General features: G+C 48.5%; 1 protein-coding gene across 2 annotated transcripts; it reads right to left on the bottom strand.

The window, feature by feature from the left end:
* Positions 1–4772: 4772 nt before the first annotated feature.
* Positions 4773–11351, bottom strand: LOC128352477 (protein diaphanous homolog 1-like). Of its 2 annotated transcripts, none has more exons than XM_053313099.1 (2): positions 11287–11351; positions 4773–11183 (listed from the first exon to the last, which is right to left on the bottom strand). In XM_053313099.1, the coding sequence occupies exon 2, from the start codon at positions 10309–10311 to the stop codon at positions 9100–9102; it is 1212 nt and encodes a 403-aa protein (XP_053169074.1). In that variant the 5' UTR covers positions 10312–11183; positions 11287–11351; the 3' UTR covers positions 4773–9099. The 2 variants fall into 2 exon arrangements, with proteins under 2 accessions (XP_053169074.1, XP_053169075.1); XM_053313100.1 differs by lacking the exon at positions 11287–11351 and having other exon boundaries at positions 4773–6604; positions 10158–11191.
* Positions 11352–12509: the final 1158 nt, after the last annotated feature.

Raw genomic sequence — 12509 nt, forward strand, 5'->3', positions numbered from 1 at the left:
GAGTTAAATGCCATCTGTACATCATCTTAAGATTATTTTCCTTTAAACTAGAACAGGCGGTATATTTCATGTCTTTTATCCATAGCTTTTCCCATTTCTCCAAGTCAATATTATAACCAAAGTCCTGAGCCCATTTTACCACAGAAGTTTTCACTGCTTCCGTTCTTGTATCTTCCAATAATAACAGACCATACATCCTAGAGACTAGTTTTCTTTCCTTATCACACAACTGTTGTTCAAATTCTGACTTTGATTGGTTGAAACCTTTTTTACAATCTTGCTTAAATAAGGCACTGATCTGATAGTACTGAAACCAAGAGATATTCCAGTCCTGCATGAGATCTAGCTTTTTGAGTTCGTATTTTGTGCCTTGAAGAACAAGCAGTAGTTGATACGTGGGCCATGTCTGTTGCATATTTTTCATCACAAACTACATCATTGAGGTGTCCCTATGTGTCCCTGCAACTGTTCCAAGTTTGGTTCAAGTCAGTTAGGTGGTTCACAACTTTGCCCACTTGCGCCTCAAGCATTCATGCATCTGCCATCTTGAATTAGACTGGATAACATCATCACAAACTACACTGTTGAGGTGTCCCTTTGTGTCACTCACTACAAATGTACCAAATTTGGTTCAAATCAGTTAGATGGTTCACAAGTTAGCCTACTTGCACCTCAGTCATTCACACATCTGCCTTATTGAATTGGGGTGTATGACATCATCACAAACTATGTCATTTAGTTATCCCTATGTGTCCTTGTAGCTGTAGCAAATTTGGTTCAAATCCATTATGCGTTTCACAAGTTACCCCACTTTTGCCTCAAATGTTCACACATTCACCATCCAGAGTCAGGGTGGATAACATCATCACAAACTATGCCACTGAATTATCCCTATGTGTTTCTACAGCTGTAGCAAATTTGGTTCAAATCCATTAGGCGGCTCACAAGTTAGCACACTTGTCCTCAAATGTTTAGGCATCCACCATCTTGAATCGGGATGGAAGATATCACCAGAAATTATGCCTTTGAGGTGTCCCTATGAGTCACTACAACTGTACCAAATTTGGTTCAAATCAGTTAGATCAGGGATCCTCAACGTTGGGCCCCCAGATGTTCTTAGACTTCAACTCCCAGCATCCTCAGCTGCAGTGGCCTTTGGCTGGGGATCCTGGGAGTTGAAGTCCAAGAACATCTGGGGGCCCAACATTGAGGATCCCTGAGCTAGATGATCCACAAGTTAATCCACTTTCACCTTAATCCACTTTCACTTTCACCTGTTCACACATCCACCATCTTGTATAAGGGTGGATGTGTTGGGACCCACCCCCCTTTAACCCCAACATTTAACCCAGAGGTACCAACCCTGAAGTATATGGATTTCAGGCCTGTGTCTGATTTCATTTTATATTAAGAGTGCAATTAAATGCCTGGACTCAGGGTGAATTGACACCCAGATCTGCCTGGGTAATGCCTGGTAAATGATTTGCAGAGGCAGGGGTAATCTAGCATTGTTTATCAGTGTTTGTGGAACTCACAAGAGACTCAATGGGTCAGGCTTAATTACCAGTCTCACACTGCTGAAATTATCCCTTTTCCTCTGACAGGATGCTTCTGCCTCAGTCAAATGTATTGATTAACTTGTCTCACACACACATGTACCCCTTTTTATGTTACTTTAACTATTCTCTTGTTATAATTACACACAAGATAGAGGTACACAAGAAATAATGTAATTGCTGTCTCACACAAATAGAACTAATTCTCTCACTAACTCCTGACTTTTAACACCTTTTGGGACCAGGCTAGTAAATCTGGGACAAGAGAAGGGGTCCATTTGCAACTCAGATGCAGATTTGCTTTGGGCAATGTCCCCTCCTCAAGATAGCAGCTAACAGAAGATGAGATTGAGATCTCTCTGGACTGGCTGAATAATTAAAAGATGATATCCAGAAGGTAACAGCAAGTTGTCACCTTTTTGGGGACCCAGGAAAAGATGAGGAGAATTCAAATAGACTCTATGAGAGATCAAAGGAAAATACAACTATAAAGAATGAAGCTTACTGGACAGAGAACTAGCAGTCTTGTGCCTACAAGCAATCTTGTGCCTACAAGCAAGATCTGCTCATGAGCAATCCAAGGGTTTGCTGCCCAAGCCACGGGGCTAGAGGCAGGAACTCTTTCCATGGGAGAAGGGACTGTTTGTGACTTCTGCTGCGAAGTGAGAAGTCAAGACTTCCCCAGCCATGGTGCTCTGACTCTCAGCCGTGCTCTGAGCAAACTGCATGCTTAATCTAAAAGCTCCTGTCTCCAGCCAAAAGCTTCTCTCCTTCAGCTGAAAGATCCACTGTTCTCAAGCCTCTGATCCTGGTAATATGCCACCACACAAGCCTTGGATCCCTCCATCCTTTCCCCTTCTTCTCCTTTCCCCTCGTCCCTCTACTAATTCCTGATTTCCCCAACCCATGCAAGTCCTCAACCTTCCTTACCCCCCCTTTTCCGTCTATATCTGAGTTATATTAGGCTCTAGGAAGATTTAACACACACACATGTTAGGTAGGAACACTGGGTGGATATTGGTGCTGGCTAGGGTTGAAATACTGTTAGTAATACTGATAGAATGTTCTGCTTTCTGCTCAGTTAGATTGATGTTGTTATTCTTTTATACTCAATAAAGCCCATTGAATCATTTAGGATTGGTTTGATCTCCTTTCTTCCTTGCACCCAGATCCTACATGGTCACTTTATAAAAGAACTTGGTCACTTGGTGACACTATGAGACATGCCTAATTTTGTATGCTAGCTAATGAGCATATTTAGTATATAAATCAGGCCTGGACCACAACAGATGACCTCATTACAAGCTATCCCATTGAGGCATCCTTATGTGTCCCTATAGCTGTAGCAAATAACTGCTGGTTAGGCAGTTCACATTTGCCCACTTGTGCCTCAAATGTTCACACATCCGCTATCTTGAATCGGAGCAGATGATATCATCACAAACTACGCTGTTGAGGTGTCCGTATGTGTCCCAATATGGTTCATATTGGTCCAAGTATTGTGAAGTTGATAGGGGAGGACACATACACATGGACAGACACACAGGCACACACACAGAATGCTGAGTGATCTCATACATTTACTTTCCTTAAGGAAAGTAGGCTAAAAAACAAACTTCTGATAAGTTAAAACAGAACATGCTGAAGAATGCCTATGCAAACATATCCTACCATCTATGTGCTATCTTTGTATTTATGGGGTATCCTGATATTAAACAATTAATGAAAGCCAATAAGAAACAGCAGTATTAAAGCAGAACAAGCAACATCCATCTGAACAGTGATCTGCTGACTGCTGGCAGAACGCTCCTCCAGAACAGTAAAGAGGACAGGCCTGCCAGCAAAAGCCTGTCACTATTCTCTCACTAGGAATAGTCTCAGATCGCACTAGGCATCATGCTCATGAATAGTGTTTCTAGAGCTCTACTCCATTTCCATACATCAACAAAAAAGTTAGTAAATTTAGAATTATCTTGGAAGTGTCCCCTTGTCCACCCTCTTCATAGACCCCTGTGCATTTTATGTTAGTGCTATTGGAAACCTTTCTCTCTTTGATGTTTTAATTGCTACTGGTTTGGTTTTGTTTTGTTGTGGAATTATTTCTGTTATTGATGATTGTACTGATTATATTTTATTTTAATGCTTCTATGCTCTTCAGTGCTCTAGTATCCTTTGCTGAAAGGTGGCACAGAAATGCATTAAACGATCAATTAAATAAATATTAAGAAATTCTACATGCCAACTGTGTACAGTATCAAGTACTTGCCCTTCATTATGTTTTAAACAGTCTGCTCTAGGAATGGTTAATCCCATCTGGTGTTTCTTAGGACCCTATGGTACTCTAGCTGGTGGCCACCTTGCATAGTGCGATGAGGATCCTATGAGCTTCAACCATGTTGGGCTGATGTGGGGGGATTTGTCAGTTAATAGTGTTGTCACGAGTGTCGGGAATGCCTTTCTTTGCTTCTCAACTTTGCTGCTATGGTTGCATAGGATCCTCAGTGTGCTAAGCAAGCTAGACGCCAGTTTGTCAGGACCACAGAATTACCTTTTGTACTAATTACTGAACTTACTATGATCTTATTGTAATGTTTACAGTCATTTGATTTTATTCTTTTTAAAGCTTTCCTTATTTTGCCATTTTATAGCAAAGAGGTTAACTGTAAGCAGAAAAAAATAACATGCAGAAATAAATTTTCAAGGTTTTGAAATGTTAAATCAGCTCAATCTGCAGTTACTTTACTGGAAATGCTAGAAATCCAGAATGTCTGAACAATCCCAAATGTCTGAACAATAAACATGTTCTAAACATATTCTAAACATGTAAACATTTCCAAAACATGTAATGTTTTTTTAAAAATATATCAAGAGGGTTGTCTTCTGGTGGGCATCACTGGGCAGAGCATCCCACATTTGAGGTGACATTAGTGGGAAGATTTAATGGCTGACATCCTGACTAATGAAGCAGCTGTGCTTTATGAGATGTGCCAGTTCCTGATTAATGCAGCACTGGTGCTCATGGAGGAGGGCTTGACAGTTTCCCCTTCCCTCAGAAGTCCTCTGTGTCACCTGAAAATATACTCCCAAGGGCTGCAGAACCCTCTTGGACATATTTTCAGTATTTTAAGTTTTCACAGAAAACTTCTGAAAGAAGGGGAGGTTGTGGAAATTCCATTGTCCCCAGACCCCGGCCCAAGAAGACACAGAGACGTTAAATGGATGAAACGGGCCACGTTTATTAATAAACAAATAGGCATAGGCGGACTGTAAACCAGGTGATTAATCACCAACATAGAACAGTGCGGGCCCCTAGGCGTGAGCTAGGATGCTACCATCCTAGTCATCACCTGACATGGGCGACACACCCTGGCTCAGGAAACAAGCGGGTATACCCCACCTGTCTCCTTCAAAGCCAACCGCCCTCCAGAGAAGAGGGGATCTGGACAGCTCAAGGTCTTCACCCACCCTGGACCGCACAGCCCAAAGGTTGATGAAATCCTTAAGCAGGTTTCCTGGCAATCAATTTCTCCCCGTGCCGCACAGGCTGCAAAGGAGCGATTGACCATTCCACCTTACAATATCCAAGGGTGCTCCCCATACTCTAACCAACCACTTACCTCTTAGCCCGCACTGTTACTGCCCACGTGGCCAACCTAAAACTAACTAACAACTGAGTACAGAACGGAGTAGGCGGAAAAAACCCCAACAAAGGCCAATATGTTGGGAGCAAAAAATTCCTACTTGGCCCCGAAGCGACCAGTCACTGAACCCGCTCTGCATCAGGGAGGGAGGGAGATCCTGAAAAGAACTGAAGAGTAGAGGCGTGGATCGACCGTGCTGCAGCCGAAACCACGCCCCTTTTTGCAAATTGGCCAATCAGGCCACTTCTAGGGCCTCATGTCCAGGGTGGCTGAGACAAACTCCCTCCCCCCCCGCACAAGGCGAAGGGGAGGGGAATTGTCCCCAGACCCCGGCCCAAAAAGAAACAGAGACGTTAAATGGATGAAAGGGGCCACGTTTATTAATAAACAAATAGGCATAGGCGGACTGTAAACCAGGTGATTAATCACCAACATAGAACAGTGCGGGCCCCTAGGCGTGAGCTAGGATGCTACCATCCTATTCATCACCTGACATGGGCGACACACCCTGGCTCAGGAAACAAGCGGGTATACCCCACCTGTCTCCTTCAAAGCCAACCGCCCTCCAGAGAAGAGGGGATCTGGACAGCTCAAGGTCTTCACCCACCCCGGACCGCACAGCCCAAAGGTTGATGAAATCCTTAAGCAGGTTTCCTGGCAATCAATTTCTCCCCGTGCCGCACAGGCTACAAAGGAGCGATTGACCATTCCACCTTACAATATCCAAGGGTGCTCACCATACTCTAACCAACCACTTACCCCTTAGCCCGCACTGTTACTGCCACCCAGGGAGGTCAGCCCTTGCTTGGCCTCCCTGCCCCATGCCATCCAACAGTGCAGCAAGCCCATTCCGAATATTGCGTAAATACAAATCGCACCCAGCCTTGGAAAGGTGAACACCATCCAGGCGATATAGCTCGTGGAAGCGAGCTGCTAAATCAGGTTGCCTAATGATGTCCCCCCCAGCCGCCAAAACTAACTTACCTATGGCGGCCAAAACCTTGCGCCGGGCCTTTTCTAACTTAAACCTGTTAAACGCAGAGCGCCAAACCCTGCGCTGAAGCCAATTGATCCAGAGGATACAAACACCGGGCATCCACCTGCGCAGTACGGTCAAATCAGAGGCGGCTTGCTGCACCATGGACAGGCCAGTCCGCCTGCCTAAGTCATTCTCACCCAAGTGAAGGACAAGAACGGTGGGCACAGGGAATCTAGCTAAGTGATCCTTAATGGCCGGGAGCAGCTGACTCCACAGCATGCCCCGCATGCCCAACCAATACACCAGGGCTCTTCGTCCAAACCCCAGCTGTGAACCCCAGTGGGAGGTGCTGGTCCGCTTGAAGGCCCAAAAGACCAACGAATGGCCACAGATCAGGACCCGTACAGGAGCCGCTGCCCCACCAGCACCTGCCAAAAAGAAAATTCGATCAATCCAGATAATATAGTCCGCTGTCAGTGCACATAACGCCTGACCGCCACGGACTTCCACCGGCCGATCCGCCGTACCACGGCCTCTTGTAGGCCCAACCGGGAAGCTGCAGTAGCTGCCCCAATCCTGAAGGAGTGTAATGTGAGCCCTTCAGGCGGCACCCCAGCTGCAACCAAAGCCCTTCTTACCACTGCCAGGAACTGGTATTGGGTAAGAGGTGCCTGATCCACGTGGACAAACAGGCACCCCGCTGAGGCAGGCCCGAGGGCCGCGTAGCGCTGCAAGGCGATCACCAGGCAAATGCCAGGGTCAGAGGCAGCCGCCAAGCGCACCAACTGCCCTTTACCGTGTTGATCCGTCTTAGAACGGCGTAGAAAAAGCTGTGCCACCCCGTCACTGAGTGACAAATCAGAAAATTGCAAACAACGGTCCCTCGGGGAGCCCCTGTTCCATGGTAGCAACTCACCTGGACGAAAGGCGCCGAAAAAGGCGACTAAAACAGCTGCCCGAAAAAGAGTTACCTCCCACTGGTTAGCACAGCAGGCCTCAAGTTGCTGCAGCACTGCGGCAACCAAATCTATGGTGAAAGGATGTCTAGAGTCGAGGCTGCCCGGGTTCTCCCTGGACCAGCCCTCGAGCATGCGCCGTACCCGAGGATCCGCTGAAAAATCACTAACCCCTTTTACCTGTGCTGTAAAGGCCAGAGCAGCTAAGTAGCCGCCAAGCGTGGACACAGCCCGCCCCGCCCTACGTAACATAACGAGGAACTGTTGCAGCTGGCACACTGGAACAGGCCAAACCTCCTCCAAAGCTTCAGATCATCAAAACAAGGAAAAGGCCTGAAGCTTAGCCGCATAACTGGCTCTGGTGCTGGGCGCCAGAGACGCCGCTATGGCCTATTGTGCCTCCAACTGCCAAGCTGCCACAGAAAGGCGGGCATGAGATCCGGTTGCAGTGCCGTCTCGGGAGCTAACTGTCTGAACCTGTGCAACTGAAAACGAGACAGAGCATCAGCTATGTCGTTGCGCACAACCGGAACATGCCGGGACCGGAACAAGATGTTAGCCCGGAGGCACTGCAACACCAGGGCCCCTACCAGCCCCATAACCCTCCGGGAGCGAGAGGTTTGTGAGTTGATGACCTGCACTACTGCCTGGTTGTCACACCAGAACCGGACCAACGAGTTAGAAGACTCGTCGGCCCAAATGTGCACTGCAACTACGATAGGAAAAAGCTCCAGAAACGTAAGATCCCTACCTAACCCTTGCCTCACCCACTCGACGGGCCAGAGGGCCGCACACCAGCGACCCCTAAAATAGACCCCAAAACCCACTCCACCTGCTGCATTGGAATGGACTTGTAGGTCAGCCTCCACTAACAGTTCATTCCTCCAAAAGGCTACCCAACATTGACACCCAACAGAAAGGATTCCCAAAGGGAGAGGTCAGCTCTAGAGCCCTCAGTAATCCTGACCCCATGATGGGGGGCCTGAAGGCCAGCCATCATATCACACAGCTGCCGCAAAAATGCCCGACCTGGGGCCACCACCCTACATGCAAAATTAAGATGGCTCACTAACACTTGTAAATCACTCAGGGTACTTTTTTGGGCTCGGCCAGCTGCCCTAACTAGGTCCAGAAGGGCCAACAATTTTTCCTGGGGTAACCTTGAACAACCAGCAACTGAGTCAAGTTCAATCCGCAAAAAGGAGAGCCTCGTGATGGGGCCTTCCATTTTGTCCCTTGCCAAAGGGACCCCCAGCTTGTCCGCCAGCTCCATAAAGGAGCGAAGCAAATGCTGGCATTCCTCAGAATAGCCCCGCCCTACAAAAAGAAAATCAACTAGGTAATGCGAGGTGGATATAAGCCCCACCCTCCGCTGCACTGCCCATTCCAGAAATGTACTGAAAGCCTCAAAAGCTGCGCAAGAAATGGAGCAGCCCATGGGCAGGGCACGGTCAAAATAGAATCGCCCGGCAAAGGCGAAGCCCAGCAGCTCAAAATCACTGGGGTGAACGGGCAGCAAGCGGAAGGCAGACTTGATATCACACTTGGCCATAAGGGCCCCTGGTCCCAGGCCCCTAACCACCCAGACAGCATCATCAAAAGATGCGTATTGTACTGAGCACAAACTATCCGGGATGCCATCATTCACTGATGACCCCCGAGGGTGAGATAGATGGTGAATTAACCCAAATTCACCAGGTACCTTCTTAGGGACCACCCCCAGGGGCGAGACCCTCAAACCCGGGAAGGGAGTGCTCTTGAACGGGCCCAAAACCCTACCAGCTGCCCCCTGCTTATTGATTTTCTTGAGAACCACCTGTTCCTTACCTATGACAGACCTCAAGTTACGAGAGCTACTAAGCCCACGATGGGCCGAAGACGGTATCCTAAAACCTTCCCGGAAACCCCGGTTCAAATAGGCAGCCACAACCTGATCCGGATAGTCCCAGAGCAAACGCTCCAGTACATCAAGCTTGATGGGGCTGGGGCCCTTTCCCCGCAGGGGGTGGAGGAGGGGCACCCTTCTTGTTGTTGCTGCCGGGCCGGAACTTGGACCCTGAGCTACTGAACTTGGCCCTAGGGCAGACAAAGCTAGGATGCTTGGCCCCACACACGCCGCATGCACGTTTGAAGCGGCAGGGGGACCAGGTACACTTACCGTGGGTATTGTACTCCCAGCAGACCAGGTGGGGTTGAACCCACTGCTGGCCAGCCCCGCCCGATGTCGATGGGACCGCTGCCCTAGATAACAGGTGGCCACTGTCTGACCGATCCCCTTCTACGGGGCGGGGCTGGGACATAATAACTAACCACAATTCCTGTAAAGGGGTGTCCCACGGTAGGGAAGGGTCCAAGGCAGCCCTCATGCAAAAACTCTCATCATACCGGATCCAAGAGGAGCCAGCAAAATCGGACACTGCCCTATGGATCATATCCATGTATTTTAAAAGCGCCGGGCCACGGGCAGGCTGCGCCTGAACTATGACGCCCATATAAATGGTAAATCCTGACAACCAGTTATTCCACGTCTTCTCAACTGGCTTACGCTTAGTGGCCTCGTGGTCCTTAAAGGATTCCCCTTCTTTATGTTTTACTCCTGGCTTGCGAAAAAGGAGACTAAAAATGTCAATATACTCTCCCTTCAAAATCTTTTCCTTGGTAGCAGGCAGTAAGCGGTCACCAAGCAGCAGCCCCATGCCACCGTATGGGGCATGATAACCGGCGGGGAGAATCCCCATGGGATAGTGACTGGTGGTACCAGAAATTGCTGGAACCGGGCTAGGGATCACACCTGCAGGTGGGGCAACCGGAGTACCCGGGGGCACAGCGCCCGTCCATACCCGCTCAGCCGCCCCTTGCAGGCCAGCAGTAACCCCCGGTATACTAACAGGGGGACCTAAACCCCAAGGATGTGTATAAGGAGGCCAATATGAGTGTACTCCCCAACTCCCGCTTGCTGGCATCGGCCAGGGTACATAGGGCCACTGGCCGGTGCCGCTGGGAGGTGTAGGTGCTGCTGGCTCACCCGGGGTCACCGGTACTCGAGGGTCCACAGGCGGAGGTTCAACCGGCGCAGCAGGCAGTGGAAGCGACGGAGCAGGCAGCACAGGAGCCGGGTCCTCAGGCGACGGCAATGGAGCCACAGGAGCAGGCCTTCCAGGAACCAGGTCATCAGGCATGGATGGATCTTGCAGACCTGAGGGAGGAGCCAGGCCGGCTGCCCCCCCCTTTTCCAACGCCTCCAACCTACTAGAGAGTGATTTTTAAAGCTGATTCCGGGCAGCCCCCCTGGTCCTGCGAGGCACCTTGGGAGGAGGGACACCACCACCCCGCCAGAAGGACCAGCACCCTTATCATAAGGAGCGCTGCGAGACTTCTCCAAGGCCTCCATCCTACCAATCAAGCCCCTAATAAGGGCCATTTCTTCATCATCCTCATCCGAGGAAGAAGGGGGGGGGCTTTTGGCTGCCTAACAGGCTTCCCACCCTTTTTCTCCTTAGCTTTCCTGGGCATCGTGAAAACACCCACAAGCCCTCAACCAATATTAGAAGGAGAAGCCAACCCCCAATTCTTGCTCTACAGAGCAACCCTATGGATGTGGGAGAGGTTTGCACGAAGGGAAAAAACCTTAACCACCCCCAGGGAATACCAAAGCTCAAGGAAAAAACCCCAGAAGCCAACTCGAAAGCCCAGCAACAACCCCTCACAACAAGGCCCCCCAAAGCAGCCAGAAACCCCTTCCAAAGATCAGGAGAGCAAAGAAAGCTGTAGAAAAACTTGCAAAATGCCCCACCCCATGGCCCTCCCGGGCCTGCAACAAACCAAAGGGCCAAAGCCCTGTTGTGATGCAGATGCCGGAACGGGACGCTGGAGAAGGCTGCGATCGGGCCCACAGGCCACAGAGCCCTGCTGGTATTCTGCAAAGCCTGGAGACTTGTCTACCTAATGCCCTGCACAGCGGGACCTGAAGGAACCCGCTGGAGAACTGCCACGCCCGCTCCAGGGCGAACCCTCCCCAGGCCTAAGTGGAAGGAGCCCAAGTAAAGAGCTCCTTCCTCATGCAGATCCTGAAAAAAACTGAAGAGTAGAGGCGTAGATCGACCATGCTGCAGCCGAAACCACGCCCCTTTTTGCAAATTGGCCAATCAGGCCACTTCTAGGGCCTCATGTCCAGGGTGGCTGAGACAAACTCCCTCCCCCCCGCACAAGGCGAAGGGGAGGGGAATTGCTGCCTTGCAATCATCACTGCTGGCTTAGCTGATTACATTTATAGCACCAGCATATCCGCAAAGCATTGTGCTTCATAGGTCAGGATGTCACCAAATCTCTCTGGTGAATGGTATCTAGAGCAGGGCCTTCCACATATATCTTATGTGTGGGTGGGGGTGGGGTTGACATTATGCATATTTACCAAAGTAGGTGCTTCCATATTAATTTTGCAATACATTCAGATCAAGATTGGTGGTGTTTTCTTTTTAAAATATATATCCTTATTTTCAGCCTTTTGAATTATGCATGGCTGATATTTCAAAGACAAGTATTTGTCCTCTGCTTTCTTAGAACAGGAAAGAACAAGTTGATCAGCTGACTACAGGGAGCTACAAACACCACTGTGAGTTTCTGCATATCAATGCATGTTCCTAGATGATGCAAAACTAGATCAGATCTCCCTGTACAGATAGATAACTTTCCTTTTTGGGTGATACAATATGATTCTTATAGATGTATTGTAATGGTTGCTGTTACTAAATAGCCATCAAATTAAACATGTACAATATATTTTGGAAGGCAATAGAGGTCATTCACACAATCAAAAACCATGTTCTACCCGGGTTTGGGAACTGTGTGTGCTCCCAATTTTCAGTTGTGTGGGAAGCAAGGTAAGAGGAAAACCTGGGTAGAAGTGATTGTGTGGAAGGAAGGTAAGAGAAAAAGCTACCCAGGTTTTCCTCCTACCTTGCTTCCACTCAATCACTTCTACCCAGGTTTTCTTCATACCTTGAACAAACAAAAACAAACAATGAATATGTATATACCGCTTTTCAACAAAAGTTCCCAAAGCGGTTTACACAGAGAAAACAATAATAAAGTAATAAAGTAACCTTGCTTCCATACATCTGAAAACTGGGAGCACACAGCGCTCCCAAACCCAGTTAGAACAGTTTTTGATTGTGTGAATGACCTCATCGTATGAGTGCAGGAAGAAGAGTAGTATTGCTCATCACTAATGATGTCATAGGCACTACCCAAGAGGTGTCAATGGCACTCACACAACCACATTCTATGCTGTATAAAATTCTGGTTTTGACTGCTATCTGGGAAACAAAATAATGTAGAAAAGACTGTATACTGGGAAAACAAAATATCCATGCAACAG

Source organism: Hemicordylus capensis, chromosome 3 (assembly GCF_027244095.1).
Source record: "Hemicordylus capensis ecotype Gifberg chromosome 3, rHemCap1.1.pri, whole genome shotgun sequence".
Classification (NCBI taxonomy): Eukaryota; Metazoa; Chordata; class Lepidosauria; order Squamata; family Cordylidae; genus Hemicordylus; species Hemicordylus capensis.